The following is an 18,950-nucleotide window of genomic DNA, read 5'->3' as shown; positions in this document are numbered from 1 at the left end:
ACAGGCTAGATGCAGGAAGGTTGTTTCCAATGTTTGGGAAGACCAGAACCAGGGGGTCACAGTTTAAGGATAAGGGAGAAGTTTTTTAAGACAGAGATGAGAAAAAAAATTCTCTCAGAGAGTGATGAATCTGTAGAATTCTTCACCACAGAAAGAAGTTGAAGCCAGTTTCTTATCTATATTTAAAAGGGAGTTAGATTTGGCCCTTGTGTCTAAGGGGATTGGGGGTATGAGGAGAAGGCAGGTACTGGTAACTGAGTAGATGATCAGCCATGATCAGAATGAATGGTGGTGTCAGCTAGAAGGGCCAAATGGCCTACTCCTGCACCTACTTTCTATGTTTCTAATCACTTATTTTAATCAGGCATCCGTGTGACCTACTAAACTAGGGACTTGTCCTTGTTTGAATAAAACAGCTACTTGCTTCCTGGAACAAAGGTTTCACTTTTTGTTTTCAGTTGTGAAAAATTGAACCTGCCGACTGACTTGACATCAATCACTCCCAAATTCCTCAGATAAGGTGATTAGGAATTCTTGGAAGGGAGCAGGTGAGGAGCCCAGTTCTCTCTTTGGAAACTTTCCTGGGGATAAACTTTGTGTTTATAAAACCTGTTTGATTCCTTTTTGGCTGGTGGGAGGGAAAAGAAAAAATGGAATAGGGGCTGTTGTTTTGGAAAGACAGGGAGACACTAATGCAATAGTAAACCACTGATATTTTAAATGCTGATCTTTGTTAATTTGGTGCAGTCTTGTCAACTTCATTGCATTTGTTCTTAACCATTTCTTCATTAACGAGGCACAGTCAGATTTAAAGGCTCGGTTGTGTTCTGTTCATTTCCTGGTCCCATCATTGCTATCTGTTTTACTATTCAAGAGTTTTTATCATTTGTGAACCTGTGGACCAGCCAAACTCGAGGTAAAGTCTGCAGACAGCGTGGATGATGTAAAAAACACAAAGCTGGAGAAACTCAGCAGGTCAAATAGTGTATTTTATGTCTCAAAGATAACGAACCATAACCAAGGTTTTGGGCTTGAGCCCTTCATCAAGGTATGATAAAGGCCTTTATCATACCTTGATGAAGGGCTCAAGCCCGAAACCTTGGTTATGGATCGTTATCTTTGAGACATAAAGTACACTATTTGACCTGCTGAGTTTCTCCAGCTATGTTTTAACATCAGCCATTCTGGACTTTTTTAGGGCTAGGTTCCCCTTAGGACTCTGTGCAAAGTTTACATGAAGTAGTCAGGTTTAGTTGGTTTATTCTGTACTTCTCTCCTACTGACTGCAAAAAAAGCATGAAAAATATTTAATGATTTCATTCTTTGCACACCCCCCCCCCCTTAAATGTGCTGTGCTCCTCTGGGCTGGGGGAGGGGAGTGTTGAGAATGGCTGCTGTAGATTATGTATCTGATTGAGTTCAAACTCTATTTGTTGAGCCAGCGTCGTCATCTCATCCTGTAAACTTATAAAAGCAGCAGGTCTTGGAAATATGAAATAAAAAACAGAAAATCTTATAAATTCTCTGGATATCAGAGGGCATCTATGGAGAGAGAAACAGGGTTAATATAATTTAAATTTAAACATTCAGGATGGTAACAGGCCCTTTTGGCCCACGAGCCCATGCCGCCCATTAAACCAAACTGGCTGACAACCACTGGTACATTTTTGAAGGGTGGGAGGAAACCAGAGCACCCAGGGAAAACCCATGCAGTCATGGGCAGAATGTACAAACTCCTCACAGACAGCACTGGATTTGAATCCAGGTCGCTGAGACTGTAACAGCGTCGCATTAACCGCTAAGCTAAATGTGCCACCCCCCAAGTTAATACTTATTAATGTAGAGGGAGCGCAAAGAGTCTTTTGCCCAGAGCAGGGGAATCATTAACCAGAGGAAATCGGTTTAGGGTGGGGATGGTGGGAGAAATTTAACAGGAACCTAAAATGTAAAAAGTGATGGAGAAACTCGGTAGATTCAGCATGTTTGTGTATTGCACTTGACCCCAACATCTTCATGATGCATTCATGTGTTGGGTCCCAGGAATTAAAATTTGCTCTCCACCTCTGATGCCCCAGTGGTCAATGGATCATACACTTCTGGTTTTCTCACCTCCTGAAGTTCACAATGAAACTCCTTGATTTTGGGACATTGATTTTCTTCATTAACTCCAATCTAAGGGGTAGTTTTTTTTTTACACAGAGGGTGGTGGGTGTATGGAATGGGTTGCTGGAGAAGGTAGTGGACGTAGGTCCTATTGCAACTTTTAAGAAAAATATTTGGATGGATATATACATTGAATGGGTTTTGAGGGAATATGGGCCAAAAGCAGACAGGGGCGACGAGTGTGGATGGGACATTTTGGTTGGCATGGGCAAGTTTGTTGGAGGGTTTGTTTCTACGCTCTGTGACAAAACTGGAAATATGAGAAAAGTTGTTATTAAGTTGTGGAGGCAGTGGGGAAAGGCGTTTCTTTTCTCATTAACACTGGGTTGTGCTTTGAAGCTTGGAACTTCTTCGTTGGTTTAGAAAGAACAATCCAGGCACTTGCTGAAACTTGTTCCATCCATTTAGCTAAGATGATGGCAGGATCAATGCAGCTACCTCCTTTAAACAAAATGCCATTGGCATGATGTTGATGGCTCTAATTATAGCTCAACATCTAGGGTGCTTTGAAGATAAACACTAGATTTCTGACCCTCTTTTGGCAATTCTTTTTCATTCCTTCCTCAATCTTAAGAATGCTTCTTTATTTTCGACTTCCCTATCTGAGGACACAGTTTCTCGTTAAACACATTTAAAAATTCTTTTATGAAAATAATATGACAATAGCACAGATTACCCTCCCCCCCCACCCCATTCATTGGTAACAGATGTCGCAATAGCATGGCTGTAAGACCATAAGACATAGAAGCAGAAATAGACTATTCAGCCCATTTAATCATGAGCGGATCCATTTTTGCACTCAGCCCCACTGCCTGGCCTCCACATAACCTTTTGATGGTCTGACTAATCAAGAACCTATCAGTCACTGCCTTAAATACCATATCTGGAAAGTCACTGTATATGTGTGAAAAAGAAAAAGTGTATATCATGACTAACGTGATTTATGGTGTGAAAAATAAAAAATTAAATAAAAAGAGAAAAAAAAAATACCATATCTGGTTTATAGGTCAGCACAGTATATTGTGGAGTGTGCAGGGGGGAAACCTTTGTTTTGTGTGATATCCAGGACTCTATGCTCTGGTGCCACAAATTAACAAATTAAAAGGAAACCAAATGGTAAAGCAAGGAATCAAGATTAATCACAGCAACAGTCAAACGGGGTTAACAGTACTTTGATGTAACAGGCAAATCAAATTCATTCACAACCGGTTGCTGTTCAGTGGTCAGAATTCACCCTTATATACGCTTCTCTCTCTGTCTGTCTAATCAATCCCTGCTGGGCATTAAGATTGATCAAAGTCCTAGCTTGTATTCCAAAATGTTGACAACCTGTTACCTTCCACGGATGCTGCCTGACCCGCTGGGTTCCTCCAGTACTTTGTGTTCAGCACAAGTTCAAGCAGCTGGTTCAGCTGAGAATGCACGGACTCACCACAGAGAGAGAACCCCTTCAGACAAACACCATGACCCTCACAGCTGCATGTGGCAACAAAATCTACACTCTCTGGCTGAAGGAATTCCTCTGCATCTTTGTTCTAAGTGGTTGCTGGATAGGGTGGGGGGGGGGGGTGTGGGGGTGGTGGCGGCAGCGCTGTATGGATAAGTTTAGGATGCAGGCTGGATCTGGAGGCCTGTGGGCCAGATAAATTTTGTTTGCCCACCCGTACCCTAGACTCTCCCACCTTGGGAAACAGCTTTTCTACATCTATTCTCTCCATGTCTTTCAACAGTCAAAATGTTTCAATGAGATTTCCCCGCCTCATTCTCCTAAATTATTCTAATGAATACAGGCCAAGAGCCATCAAATACTCCTTGTATAATAACCCTTTCATTTCCAATATCATTCTTGTGAACCCCCTCCAACGTGAGCACATCCTTTCTTAAATGAGGAGCCCAAAACTGCTCACAATACTCCAAGTGAGATCTCATCAGTGCCTTAGAAAGTCTCAACATCACATCCCTGCTCTTATATTCTATTCCTCTTGAAATGAATGTCAGCATTCCATATGCCTGGTGGTTGTTAATTCCAAATTCCATCACAGTAAGTGGGATTCTTAGATCCAGTTAATTAGATAAACCTGAAGTTAATACATTTGGAACCGTATTGGTGAACAACTGTATTGGTTCACTTGCGTCTTCTTGGGAAGGAAATGTACCATCCTTGCCCAGTCATATCTCGTGAAATACAGACCAAGTAATGCGATTTGGCCCAGTGTGGCAGGGCCTGGTGAGGCATTGGGATGTCACATGAGGAAATCTGGAGCAAAAAAAAACAATTTGTGGAGGAACTTGGTGGGTCGAGCAGCATCCGTGGGGGAAAACGGAACGATTGATGTTTCATCAAAACTCTCTTAACAAAACATTCCAACCTGAAACATCAACCATTTTCCCCCGCAGATGCTGCTCAACCCAATGAGTTGCTCCAGCAGGTTGTTTTTAATTCAGGGGAGGTCACTGGGGGACAGACAATAAATTCTCATCAAATATGAGAAATAAAAATGAGAAATACAAGCTACTTTCAGGAAAAGGGTCAGCAAAGTTGAATCCTTCAGCCATTATTTTGCTCTGTCTGTGCCATTGCTTGGTATTGGGCCATTGTTCGTCTGGTCTTGTAGATGTGACCACTTCTTGGTTGTTAATCGGAGCGGCATATAGATAGAGTTGTAAAGAGAGCTTTTGGCATATTGAAGAACTGAGTTGCAGGACAAGGTTAAACAGGTTAAGACTTTATTCGCTGGTGTGCAGAAGAATGAGGGGAGATTTGATAGAAGTATACAAAATTATGATGGGTATAAATAGGGTAAATGCAAGTAGCCTTTTTCCATTGAGGTTAGATGACATACAAATGAGAGGGAATGGGTGAAAGGGAAAAAGTTTAAAGGGAACATTAGGGGGGCCTTCCTCACATAAAGTGGTAGAAGGAGCTGCCAGCTGAATTGGTAACTGCGGGTTCAATTTTGATATTTAATAAAATTTGGACATGTATATATATGGATGGGAGGTGTACGGAGGGATATGGCCCATGTTCAGGTCATTGGGAGTTGGCACAGACTGGAAGGGCCTGTTTTCCATGCTATGGTGTTCTGTGGTTCGATGCTACTCTGTGGTCCTATCCATGAAGGTTCGGTGTGTGAAAACACGACGGGCCATGGTGTTTGTCTGAAGGGGTTCTCTCTCTGTGGTGAGTCCGTGCATTCTCAGCTGAACCAGCTGCTTGAACTTGTGCTGAACACAAAGTACTGGAGGAACCCAGCGGGTCAGGCAGCATCCGTGGAAGGTAACAGGTTGTCAACATTTTGGAATACAAGCTAGGACTTTGATCAATCTTAATGCCCAGCAGGGATTGATTAGACAGACAGAGAGAGAAGCGTATGTAAGGGTGAATTTTGACCACTGAACAGCAACCGGTTGTGAATGAATTTGATTTGCCTGTTACATTAAAATACTGTTAACCCCGTTTGACTGTTGCCATGATTAATCTATTTTTTTAATAACTTTATTTAGTCGTTCAACAAGGTTATTACATACAGTAAAAAAAAGTACATATTATGAACGATTTAAAAAACATTATACATAAAAAAAGAAGAAAAGAAAGAAGAACCCCCCCCCCCCCTCTCAGCCAGCTCTCTTTAGGAGAGCAAAAGAAAAAAAACTGAAATATATTTACTAAAATCTAATCAAGGTAAATCTAAATGCAAATATTCTGAATATAAAGACCACTTATTAAGAAAAAATAATAATTATCATGTAAAACAAGTGATTTTTTTTCCATTACCAAACGAGTTTTCATCTCATTATGTCATCTATTAATATCAATCACATTAGCATTTTTCCATGTACTTGCTATACATTTTTTTGCTACAGATAAAGCTAAATATACAAAATCAATCTAAAATTTGTCTAATCCCAAATCTTTCAAAGGATTCAAAAATATTGTTGGGGCCGGAGGTATTTTGATCTTGTACAAATGTTCCAAAAACAATTGAATTGCTTTCCAAAAAGATTGTATATGTACACATAACCAAACAGCTTGAAAAAAAGTTCCAACTGAATTACCACACCTAAAACAAGAGTCTGATTCACTAAAACCATATATTTTTTTAAAACTTTTCAGGTGTTAAATACAATTGATGTAAAAAATTATAATTAACCATTACATAATGAACATTTATCAATCTAGTAACACTATCGTGACAGATATCTAACCAATCATCCTCAGAAAATATAAGATTAATATCCTTTTCCCATTTAATCTTAGATTTTTTTTTCCATAATATTTGGTACATCAATGAAATATATCCCTTCTTTGGTGCAATTACAAGAAAAGATTCAAATTTAGTCAATTTAGGTAAAATCATATTTCTACCAAATACTAGGGATCGAAGTTGATAATAAACAAATAAAGAATTCTCATTAATACCAAAATCTTCCCTCATTTGATTAAAGGATAAAAATTGACCTTCTTTAAAACAAACCCCCAAGTTTTTTATACCTTTAGATTTCCAATGTAATAAACATTGATTATACGTTGAAAAAGGAATAATTTGGTTATTATATAATGGTGTTAAAATTAATAATTTACCCTTAAAACCTATTGTTTTATTTTTCCTCATCCATAACTTCATTAAATGTTTTAGTATAGGCACGTTATATTGTTGTAATAAATTTAAATTCCACCGAAACAAAAATTGATGTATTTCTAATTCAGAAATATTCGCCATCTCAATTTTAGCCTAACTCAGGGGCTGTTCCAAATACATTAATGAACTAATAAATTTAAATTGAGCTGCCTTATAATAATTTTGAAAATGTGGTAAGCGTAATCCCCCTAATGCATATTTCCAGGTTAGCCTATTCAAAGCTACTCTCAGAAATTTACCCTTCCATAAAAATTCCCTAACCATTTTATTAAAATCTCGAAAAAAATTCTTATTGAGTAAACACTGAATTGACTGAAACAAATATTGTATACGTGGAAAGATATTCATTTTGATTGTATTTATTCTTCCAATTAAATTTATAGGAAGATCCTTCCACTTAATCAAATCAGCTTTGATCTTTTTCATTAATGGTACATAATTTAATTTATATAAAGATTGATAATCAACATCCACATTTATACCCAAATATTTCATTCAATCAGTCCACTTCAAATTAATAATCTTTTTCATTAATGGTACATAATTTAATTTTTATAAAGATTGATAATCAACATCCACATTTATACCCAAATATTTCATTCGATCAGTCCACTTCAAATTAATAATATTCTTATAAACTGAATAATCTCCTTCACCTATCGGTAAAATTTCACTTTTTTCCAGTTAACTTTATATCCAGACAAAGATCCATATTGTGTTAAACATTCCTTCAAGTGTAAAAGTGACTGAGCTGGGTTTGTTAAATACACCAATACGTCATCAGCAAATAAATTAATTTTATACTCCTCATCTAAAACTCTCATACCTTGTATCTGTGTATTTTGTCATATCAATTGTGCTAAAGGTTCAATTACTAACGCAAACAAAGCTGGAGACAAAGGACAACCTTGTCGAGTTGAGCGAGTTAATTTAAAAGGTTCCGAGATCTGACCATTTGTCAATACCCTGGCTATTGGTTTATTGTATAAAGCTTTAATCCAACCAATAAAAGAAGGACCAAACTTAAATTTCTCTAAGACTTTAAATAAAAAGTTCCACTCAACTCTGTTAAAAGCCTTTTCTGCATCAAGAGATATCAGGCTACTGTCGATATTTATTAATCAAACTAATCACTCAAAGAAGCGTACCTATTCTTTATGAAACCTGTTTGATCAACATGTATCAACTTAGGTAAAAATTTAGCCAATCAATTTGCTAATACCTTAGCTATTATTTTATAGTCTACATTCAACAAAGAAATTGGTCTATATGAAGGCACCTTTAATGGATCTCTATCCTTCTTAGGAATTACAGAAATTAAGGCACTAGAGCATGATTCAGGTAGATCATAATATTCATAACACATCTCCAAACACTAGATAAATCATAAAATACCTTACAAAATTCAGCCGAAAACCCGTCACATCACCAGGTGATTTTCCATTTGGCATTTCCAACATAGCCGATTTAATTTCTAAATCAGTAAAAGGAGCCTCCAGCTCCAATATGTCTTCTTCTCTTCGTACCAGTAATTTCAACACCGATTTTTTAAAAAAAAAATGAGTCAATTGATCTGCTTTCCTGTTTTTCCTCAGAAGCATATAATTTCTTATAAAATGAATGAAACTCATCATTAATCTCACGAGGTTTGTAAGTAATAGTCAAATTTCGTCTGACTGCATTAATAACTCTTGATACCTGTTCTTTCTTTAAACCTTATGCGCTTTCTCACCCCATTCATAATACCGTTGTTTAGATCTATTAATCAAGCATTCAAATTGATAAGATTGCAACGTATTGTATTTCAATTTCAATCTAGACAACTCTATCTTCTGATTTTCTCTCACATCTCTCTGAAATTCCTTTTCTAATTCATCAATCTGTTTCTCTAATTCAAGGCTCTTGGACAAATAATTCTTTTTAACTAGGTATAACTAATTATTTGACCTCTCAAGTAAGCTTTCATAGCATCCCACAATATAAATTTACTCTGAACAGAGTTAACATTTTCTTCCAAGAAGAGATTGATTTGTTATTTAAAAAAATTTAATAAATTCCGCTTTTTTTACCAACATTGTATTGAATCTCCAACGAGAAGCTGCACAAACTTTTTCAGAACTTTCATAAGTAAAATACAACAAGGAATGATCTGAAATTACCCGACTTTTATATTCTGCTTGCAATATTTTCCCCCGTAAATGTGCCGATACTAAAAAAAAATCAATTCTAGAAAAGGATTCATGTCTAAATGAATAAAAAGAGAAATCCTTCTCTGTTGGGTTAAGACATCGCCAAATGTCCACTAAATTAAAATCTTTCATCAAAGCTCGAATTTGAATTGCCATTTTAAATTTTTTTAACATTTTTTGGAGATTTATCTAATAAAGGTTCCAAAACACAATTAAAATCTCCTACAACCAGAACATTTTCATTAGCTTGCCCCAGAAGTAGAAATATGTCCAAAATAAATGCTTCATCATCCATATTCGGTACATAAAAGTTAAGTAAAGTCCAAAATTCATTAAAAAATTGCTACTCCCTTAGCTTTGGAGTTAAATGAAGAAGAAAAAACATGTCCAACCCAGTCCCTCTTCAATTTCATACTTTTTCATTCAAATGTGTCTCCTGTAAAAAAGCAATATCAATCTTCATCTTTTTCATGTTAGCCAAAACTCGCTTACACTTGATCGGGTTGTTGAATCCCTGAACATTAAAGGTAGCAAATTTCAAATTCGACATACCCAATACAATACCAAAAATAATCACAAAATTAATAATTAAAAAGAAAATTAAAAAAAAATATATATATAACCCTGAAATTAAAATATATAGGCCCTCCAAATAAAAATAATATTCATTAATAAGAGAAAAGAAAAACAACAAAAAAAACTACCAAAAGGTAGTAACTCCCTAAAAAAAACTGGGTGTGGATTAACCACTAGTGACTGATGACTAACAAAGAAGTTAGTTCAATCCCCTCCTCCCCAGCCAGTCAATTAAAAATATTAACATATTACCAAAACTTCTACAGGTGCATCATGGAGAGCATGATTAATCTTGATACCTTGCATGAGGGGGAACTTCTTTACTCAGAGAGTGGTAGCGGTGTGAATGAGCTTCCAGGAGAAATAGTGGCGGCAGAGTCAATTTTATTATTTAAGAAAAAGCTGGACAGGTATATGGATGAGAAGAAGGTGGAGGGTTATGGTCATTGTGCAGGTAGGTGGGACTAGAGAGGAGTGTTTGGTTCGGTGCGGACTAGAAGGGCCTAATGGCCTGTTTCCGTGCTGTAATTGTTATGTTATGTTATGTTAGCAGTTGCATCACAACCTGCAATAGAGGTGCCAACAATCAGGAGAAGGAAAAACTCCAGAGGGTTGTTAACTCGGCCAATGACATCACTGGCATCAATCCATTGAGGACATCTACAATAGGCGGTGTCTGAAGAGAGCAGCGTCTATCCTCAAGGACCTCCCCCAACCCAGGTCATGCCCTCATCATTCTGGTACCATCGGGGGTGGGGTGGGGGGAAGGTACAGAAACCTGAAGACAACCATTCAGCAGCACAAGGACAGCTTCTTACCCTCTGCCATCAGATTCTTGAATGATTAATGAACCAAAGACACTGCCTCACTTTGACTTTTTCTTAAAATTTATTTTGTAAGGTGGTTTATATGTTTGCACTGTGATGCTGGCACAAAACAACAAATTTTGTGACAATGTTCATGACAATAAATTCTGCTTTTTGATTCCGGATCGTTTCACTGTAATATGTTCTTCCTCCTCTACTTTGTGTCATGTGTGTACGTGATTGCTTGCAAAGCATCCTGTATCGGCTATAGCACGACAACAAACCTGACCTTAAAATATGACAGTTTTGGATATGGAATCATGGAAGCAGGCAATTCATTCCCTTAACCTTACTGAACAGTGGGCCAATTTGAATCTCTTTCCTGCTCAATACCTGCTGCCCTGCATTTGTGTTTCTTTTTGAGCATTTACTTCCCTGTTAGCAATAACTTTTCCGTCTGCTTCCTTCTGTCTTTCAGACCTTCCCTTCCCTATCACCACAATAAGAACTGCACAGTACCACATTCTACTGACTTGGCCTGTGCAATTTTTAAATTTAAAATTTAAATTCAGACGTACAGCACAGTAACAGATCATGAACACGTGCCCCCGAAATTCACCAATTAACCTACAAACCCCATACATTTTGGAGGGTGGGAGGAAACCAAAGTACCCGGAGGAAACCCACGCAAACACGCAGAGAGCATGCAAACTTCTTGCGGTACTTCCTAAGTATTTTTAACCAGTTTCCTTTGTTGACATCCCTTGTCTGTGAGTGCAGGTTCATGTCAGGCACAGCTTAATTGGCAAGGACAGGGTGTTTGGGGAAATCTGATTTCCCATTCCCCTTCTCACTCCACTTTTCCATGTGATGCCTGTCTCTTCCCTTCTCATCATCTAGGGACCCCAACACTTCTTCCAGGTACAGCAGGGGTTGCCTTGTGCTCTTTCAAGTTCAACTTTATTATCATCATTCGGACTCCTTTTTGAAAGATGGCGACGAATGTTGATTTGAAATATTTGAAATATTTTCTGAAGATAAATATATATATGTGGAACTCCTTGACCTGCAATAAGGTTTATTAGTGATTTTTTTTTGGATGGAATATTGGAAGAGTGAATTTATTATCTGTGAGTATGCATACATTGCAAACAGATTTTAATAGTTTTGAAAGGGTTTTTTTTTAAACTAAACAACAAGATCAGTTTAATATTGAGAAAAATGGAAAAAATGGAAACTTTATTATTAAATTTGGAAATTTAGTAGAAAGAAACTATGAACAAGATTGATGATTTATAAAATTAAAGTCGAAGGAGCAATGTCCAAGAAGAGTTAAAAATTTTGAATAAGTTTTTCTTGAAAATAAACAATAATTTCAACTTAATATTGAGAAGATTGACAAAGTGGAAAATTTGGTATTAAATTGGGAAACACAGAAGAAAGAACTTATGAATAACATTGATGCTTTAGAAGATCAAGACCGAAGGAATTATGTTCAAGAAAATTTTAAAAGATTTGAAAAAAACTTTTTTTGAAAGTAAGTTACAAATTCAACTTGAGACTGAGAAGAATGGAAGATTCGGTGTTGAACTGGGATGTTCAGAGGTGTTTTAATTCAGTGGATGAAATTCAGGAAGACTTGAAAAAAAAATTAAAAAAAAAAACTTTTATTGATTGTAAACATTGTTTAACTCAGTGTTGGGAGGGTGGAAAGGGTGCAAAATTTAATATCAAGTTTGGATTTAAAAAAAAAAGAGTTTATGAATAAGATTGGTTAAATTGATGGACCGGGGTTTTATGGATATAAGAAATGATGATTTTTCGGTTTATACGTGTATTTTGTCTGCCTGGGGTGGGGGGGGGGTGGTACTTCTGCTCCCGAAGGTCATATGCCACTTGTGGTTTATACCACACCCATTTGGGTTTTTGGGAATTAACCACCACAAGGTGGTTTCCTAAGGGGTTAGGGGAGGTGGGGGGGGGGTGAAAATTAGAAAATTATTTAGTATCTATTATGTAATATTATACTAAGTCAATTTGAAATGAATGTATGGAGATACTATAAATAAATTTCAAAAAAAACTTTATTATCATCTGACTACATATATAACCAGACAAAACAGCGTTTCTCCAGACCAGGATGCCCACAATATGCAGCTTATAATAATTACCAATATACACAAAGATATAATTTTAAACAAATATGTTTCAATTTTTTTTGGGATGATTTACTTGGTTACAGGATACTGATCATCCATCACCCTGCGGGAAGATGCTATTTCCCAGCCTGGTACCTCCTTCCTTGTAGGTCAAAGATGCTATGGATGGAAAGGGTCCTCAATAATTATTTGAGGCCGATGTAAGCCACACTCCTGGTGAATGTTATCAGTGGAGGAATGGGAGACCTTCTGAGCTGTTTTGATGATTATCTGTGTAGACTTCAGTCTGATGTTTCACAGCTACTCTCCCACACAATGATGCAGCCAGGCAGGATGCTCTCAAATGTGCTCCTATAAAAAGTTCTCAAGATGAGGGTTGGTAGCCTTGCCTTCCACAATGTCCTTAGGAAATGCAGGTGCTGTTGTACTTCCTGGCTAATGAAGAGGTGTTGCAGGCTCAGGAAAGGTCGTCCAAGGAACAAAGAATCGATTTAGCACACTGCACTTGGTGCTCATGGTGTGCTCTCCAGTTCCTTGAAGAGGCTTAGAGGTTCATTGAGTCACAGCTGTAGGATACCCCTGTTCAACCCACCAGGCTGAACTGTCATCTGTCTCTTCAATTCTTTGTCCCTCTTCGATCTCTCTGTCTTTGGCCTCTTGTGCTCTTCTAACAAAGTTTGCGGTGAATCTTGATTTCTGGTGGAGCCGAAAAATTAATTCAACATTAAATTCCACAGTGGACTCATGAGAGGCTGCAGATGCTGCATCTAGAGCAAAAAAAAAGGAGGGATTCAGTGGGGGAAAACAGATGGTCCATGTTTCAGATTGGAGCCCTTCATCACATGTATTAGTAGAGGTTTCCGTTTATCTCTTTTTAATGATCTTTCTCTCCTGTTAATCTCCAGAGGCTTGCCTTGCTGTGAATTCTCTCGAAAGTTGAAGAAAGCCAACTGGATAACCAAGAGGAATTTGAGCATGGAGCTGAAAGGAAAAGGTGAGTTTCCAAAAGTCACGTCCTTTATTCATAACCAGGCCTAACACCTTACAGTGTGGAACTGGACTGTTCACCCCAGGTGATCTGCATAGTATTTGAGCATGGAGCTGAAAGGAAAAGGTGAGTCTCCAAAAGTCACGTCCTTTATTCATAACCAGGCCTAACACCTTACAGTGTGGAACTGGACTGTTCACCCCAGGTGATCTGCATAGTATTTAAGATTCATGTGGCCTCCACTCCCTTCCTAATATCAGTCCAGCAGCATAACAATTCTTTTCTCCCTCTTTATCTGGCATCAACTTATCAAAGGCTCAGATGGATGCAGAACATTTTATGTTCTAAAGGTGGAGAGACAGCCAAGTTCATCACGGGCAGGATTCTGACCATCTACACTAACAACGTCTCACATAGTTCTAGAAACCTTTCAATTCATCCTCTACCTCCTGATGTTCCAGAGAAAACAACCCAAGTTTGCCCAGCCCCTCCTTATAGCTCACACCCTCCAATCCACTCAACTTCCTGGTAAATCTCTTCTGTACCCTTTTCAAAGCCTCCACCTCCTTCCTGTAATGGGGTGACCAGAATTGTACACAACTTTGTAAGTGCAGCCTAACTAAAGCTTTTTATGCCTACATTTTGGCTTCCTGGAGAAACTCAGCAGGTCACACAACAGCCATAGGAAGTTAAAGGGTAACCATCTTTTCGGGACTTCTATACTTTTATACCCAATGCCATCCACAACAGATGCCTTCTTTACCACCCTGTCTACATGGGTAACCACTTTCAAGAATCTATGGATTTGAACCCCAGACCCTTACGCATATCATTCTTTTGAAGAAACCTACCAATAACCCTGGTATCTCACACCTACGGGGATTGGTAAATGCCAGATAAGTGAGTTTTCCAGTTGTTTGAGACTTTGTGTTGCGTGAATGAAGAACTAAGGGCGAGGCATGCCAGTTTTAAACTTTGTTTTTTTTTTTACCCATTTATTTTCCGAGTTTTTTTTTGCTGGTTACTTGAATTCCGAATAATGGGGATTTTACTGTATTTGTGTTGTATCTGTACATGTACTTGTGTATATGTTAATAAACTCTCATTCATTCAAAATTAGTTCATAATTCGTTCAGCATCATTCATTCATTCAATCCCTGCAATACATCTGTGTGGCTGCTTCATCACAAATTTAGCAGCCAGATGCTTCCTGAACTCTCTAAGGAGATTTGTCTTTACATCTATATTGAAGAATATCAAGTCACAAAATAACATTTCTGTATGGATCTAGAAATGTCCCAGAAATGTATCAGGCAATTGGCTTGATTCCCTTCTTTCTGTGTTATGTAATGGGTCTATCATGTCTGCATTAAATGCTAGTGTTGAAAACCAATCTGCATTTCATTTGGACCTTTCATGATCTAAGGGTGTCGAAAAAGGGCAACAAAGAGCTTTGAAGGGCAGCATCTTTCATGAAATATGTGACAATCAGTTTACACACAGGCTGATTCTGATTCTTTCCTTCATCGATATGGCAAAGACATGACAATCTGTTTTTGTTGATGTTGATTGAGGTATAGGTAATATTCAGGACATCAGAAAGAACTCCCTCAAATCTCTTACAGGGCCAAATTCAAGCTTATCATTAGTGTACTGTGAAAAGGTTTGTTTGGTGTGCTATCCAGCAAGTCAACCCATATACAGTACCACAAATCAAACAGTGCTAAGAGCAGAGTTACAGAGGGAGAGAGCAGTTTGAACGAAACAAGAGCAACATTATTTTACCAATGTAAGATTTTATTCAGGGTTCGATAACAATGGGAAAGAAACTATCCTTGAATCTGGTGGCACATGATCTCGCGGGTAAAGAGAGTGCAGTCGGGGTCAGATGAGCCTTTTCATATGTTGGGCACTCTTCCAAGGGCGTGTGAAAGGAGTCGATGGAGGAGAGGGGGCACGTGTGATGGTCTGATCACCGCTCTCTGCAGCTTCTTGTGGACTTGGGCGGAGCAGTTCCTGTACTATGCAGAGATGCACCATGACAGGATATTCTTCATGGACTATCTGTTTAGGGACACTGGACAAGCCAAAGTTCCTCAGGCTTCTGTAAGCTTTCCTGGCCATTGCTCCTTGGATAAAGGTGACACAGTCTAGTCCAATGAATAAATGCAGCTCACACAACAGTCATGGAGATTGACATCATCCAGAACAAAGCAATCTGCCAATCATCAACCAATCGTTCCATTCACCCATAACATGGTTGTAGTTGAGACCAACCATTCTCAAAGAGGACCTTATCTTTCTCCCCACACCTGGGGCCCACAGCACATTTAAGTAAAAGCCTTGGGTTTTTTTCCACCTCATTTTTAATGTTTTCTTTTAATGTAGGAGAGAAGTACGGAAGAAATCAAAGCTTGACTGCTTCACGGGGAAGGGGGGGAATAAACTTTGAGCAGAGTCCCAGAGGGTCCACAGCTGAAGAAAGGTTGAAGATTGCTGGTCTAGAATATGCATTGCACATAGGTTTCTTTGCCAACATTTCATGAAGCTGTGATTAAGTATGAGAACACTTTTACTTGCAGGTTTTCTGAGTCCCCAAGTGGGAAATGTGCCATGGAATCTGGGTTATTACCATGCACAGAATGACTAAAAGAAAGACTCCTTTCTAAGTTCAGCCACATGAATAAAATGATTAAAAAGACATCCAAAAGAATGGATGATGAAAAATTCCTTTTGCTTTTCCCTGATTCCACTGCCCACCCCCTCCCCCAACCCTTGTCTAACTGCTAAGGTGACCTTCATTTTGTTCTTCCAGTGGAGACTGTTGCTCATGAGCTGAGCAGAGCGATCGAGCAGGGAGACAAGGAAAGCGCAATGGAATTGGCACGATCCCTGGCTGAGCAACGTGCACCCATCACGTTCCAACTCAAGAAATCGGCTTACCATGCTCAAGAAATCATGTGAGTTCATTCTCGAAGAAGGGTGTGTAGTTAGTTCCTTTAATGGAATCACAGTTAAAAATTGATTTTCATTAATATGTATGGGGCAAGAAATATTTATACGCAGAACTCCCAGGAAGCAACTGTCTCCAACAAGGTTAATTAATCTTCACCCTGAACTTAAAACAGTATTTTTCATTGCCCACCATTCCACCACTTTGACTGTCGAATCCAATGAAAGAGCCACATCAAAAATGGTGGCATTGCCGGAGCTACTGTAATGGCAATGCCGCCACTGGCATGGACCCATGCAAAGCGAGACACAGCGCTTCAGCGGGGTCCAACTATCCAGTCCAACTGCTATCAGTGCCTTACAGGCTTTAAACGGCCTGTTAACGGAACTGACGGTTTTATTTAAGAATTCCGCATCTATGGGGTCTGGGCCCAAGGTGGTGGCACCTCTGACTGGCAGCAGCCATGAGCAGTTGCAGACTCCAAGGGAATGGAGGACTGGCATAGGGCACCAGAAAACGGGGAGACCACCCCAGTTTGAGAAGAAGCAGAGGTGACGACCCTTGGTGGCAAACCAGTGATGGGTTCTGCAGCTGAAGAACACACAAGTGGGAGCTGTTGGCAAGTCGAGGTGAGGAACCCACACAGGCAGCGGGCTGCTGGCATCTGCGGTCGAGGGATTCATTCCAAGCTGCAATCTGCTGGGGTCAGGCTCGAGACTGGCTGAAGGGGTACTAGGAATTTGAATCAAGATGCAAGAGGGTCCTGAAGGTTTCCTGATCATGTCGGAGGTTCAGATCTGGAGCTTGGGCTGCTAATATTTTGGACTGGACTCTGGGGCTGCGGGGGCTACGGCAGAGCTGGAGTTGAATCCATGGACACTAGGTCACTCTGAGGGGACTCTCTTTTGCTTCTCTTTCTCTGACTGTAAGAGGCACTTCAGGCAATTTCTGTCAATGGCGAATCTGTCTGCCTCATGGCAGATGACAGCAAATTCCATGTAACATTGCACTGTTTTTATTACATGACAATAAAAGAATCTTGAATTCCTCAGCTACAACAACAGATCCAAGATTGTGAATCTCCCAACTCCCCAAAGCCCTTCCATCATCTACAAGGCCCAAGCCAGGAATACAATGGAATAGTCTCCACTCGTCTGAATGACTGCAGTTCCAATGGCTCTCAATGGCATCAGTCGGTTTAATTGACACCCCAATCACTACCTTAAACATCCAGTCCTTTCCCCACACCTCGCCTGCAGTGTGGATCTCCTAGAAGATGTTTCTTTGTCAGCACCTCCTGAACCTGCGACCTCAACCTTGAAGAAGGGAAGGGAACGGATGAAGGAGCATCATCACCTGCAGGTTCTCCACCTCTGTAAATGGAGTGGCAAGTATGTCAGGTTTGCTCTTTGGCCTACTGTGGGAGTATCTTCATCAGATAAAAATAGGGCTCCTCACCACCTTCCCCATTCTAGATGAGCATTAGGCACTGACTTCACAGTGATGCTCAAGTCCCACAAATGCACAAAACAATGTCATAAGATGTAGGAGCTCCATCATCTGTGAATCAGAATCTGAATTTATTTGTCATGAAATTCATTGTTTTGTGACAGCGTCACAGTGCAAACATTTTTATAAACCACCTTACAAAAGAAATAAAAATAGTGCAAGAAAAAGAAAAAGCCAAAGTGAGGCAGTGTCTGTGGTTCATTGTTCGTTCAGGAATCTGATGGCAGAGGGGAAGAACCTATCCTTGTGCTGTTGAGTGCTCGTCAATGGTAGCAGAGTGAAGAGGGCATGGCCTGGGTGGTGGGGTCTTTGATGTAGATGTCCTTGAGGGATTGAAGTCTGGTGTCTGTCACTGGCAGAGTTAACAACCCTCTGGAGGGTATCCTGAGATACAAATGGTACAATCCACAAGGAGACGTCATCATTTCGGAGAATTATTGTTTTTAAAAAAAACATTGGTATCAGCAACTTTTATTGGTGTCGCAATGTGGAACCTCCAAAATGAATCAGAGATGCAATCAGGAATATATTGTGGTCAATTTTAAAGTGATTTGAGATGGTGACTGAAAGTACTGTTGAAATGTAGGATTTTGGGAACAGAATTAAAGGATGTGATGAAATGTAGATGGCAGAGAGGTGCAGAGATAATCATAGTGCTAGATGTGAGTTTCAAACATGAGAACAAGCACAAAGGATCTGCCCGACAGGAGGAAGTGTTCCCAGTTGTACTGCCAGGGAAAGAACACAAGAATCGGTCCACCAGAGCTCTGCAGTCTGACCCACCCTTTGATGTAATCATGCCTGACTTTTCCTGGCCTTGACTCCTCTTTTCTGCCAGTAATCCATTTCTCAATCTCTCAAATATCTATTTATCCTCACTTTGAATATTTCTAATCATCCAATCTCTACCATTCTCAGGGGCACAGAATTCCAGAGATTCATTGCTGTCTGAGAGATAAATTTGAGA

General features: G+C 39.3%; 1 protein-coding gene across 6 annotated transcripts in view; it reads left to right on the top strand.

The window, feature by feature from the left end:
- Window positions 1-451: 451 nt before the first annotated feature.
- Window positions 452-18,950, top strand: part of LOC138735843 (ranBP-type and C3HC4-type zinc finger-containing protein 1-like) — a 41,748-nt gene continuing 23,249 nt past the window's right edge. For 3 of the 6 annotated variants that reach the window (XM_069884345.1, XM_069884343.1, XM_069884344.1), the window contains exon 1: window positions 17,635-17,865. In XM_069884345.1, coding sequence (XP_069740446.1) covers window positions 17,854-17,865 — 12 coding nt within the window. In that variant the 5' untranslated portion in view covers window positions 17,635-17,853. Of the gene's footprint in view, window positions 549-13,438; window positions 13,528-13,626; window positions 13,648-16,336; window positions 16,482-17,634; window positions 17,866-18,950 lie in introns of those variants that run through there. The other 3 variants (XM_069884340.1, XM_069884342.1, XM_069884346.1) reach the window with 3 other exon arrangements.

Source organism: Narcine bancroftii, chromosome 6, assembly GCF_036971445.1.
Source record: "Narcine bancroftii isolate sNarBan1 chromosome 6, sNarBan1.hap1, whole genome shotgun sequence".
NCBI classification, from domain to species: Eukaryota; Metazoa; Chordata; class Chondrichthyes; order Torpediniformes; family Narcinidae; genus Narcine; species Narcine bancroftii.
Note: the sequence above shows the minus strand (reverse complement) of the source record. Positions and strands in the feature narration are given on the sequence as shown.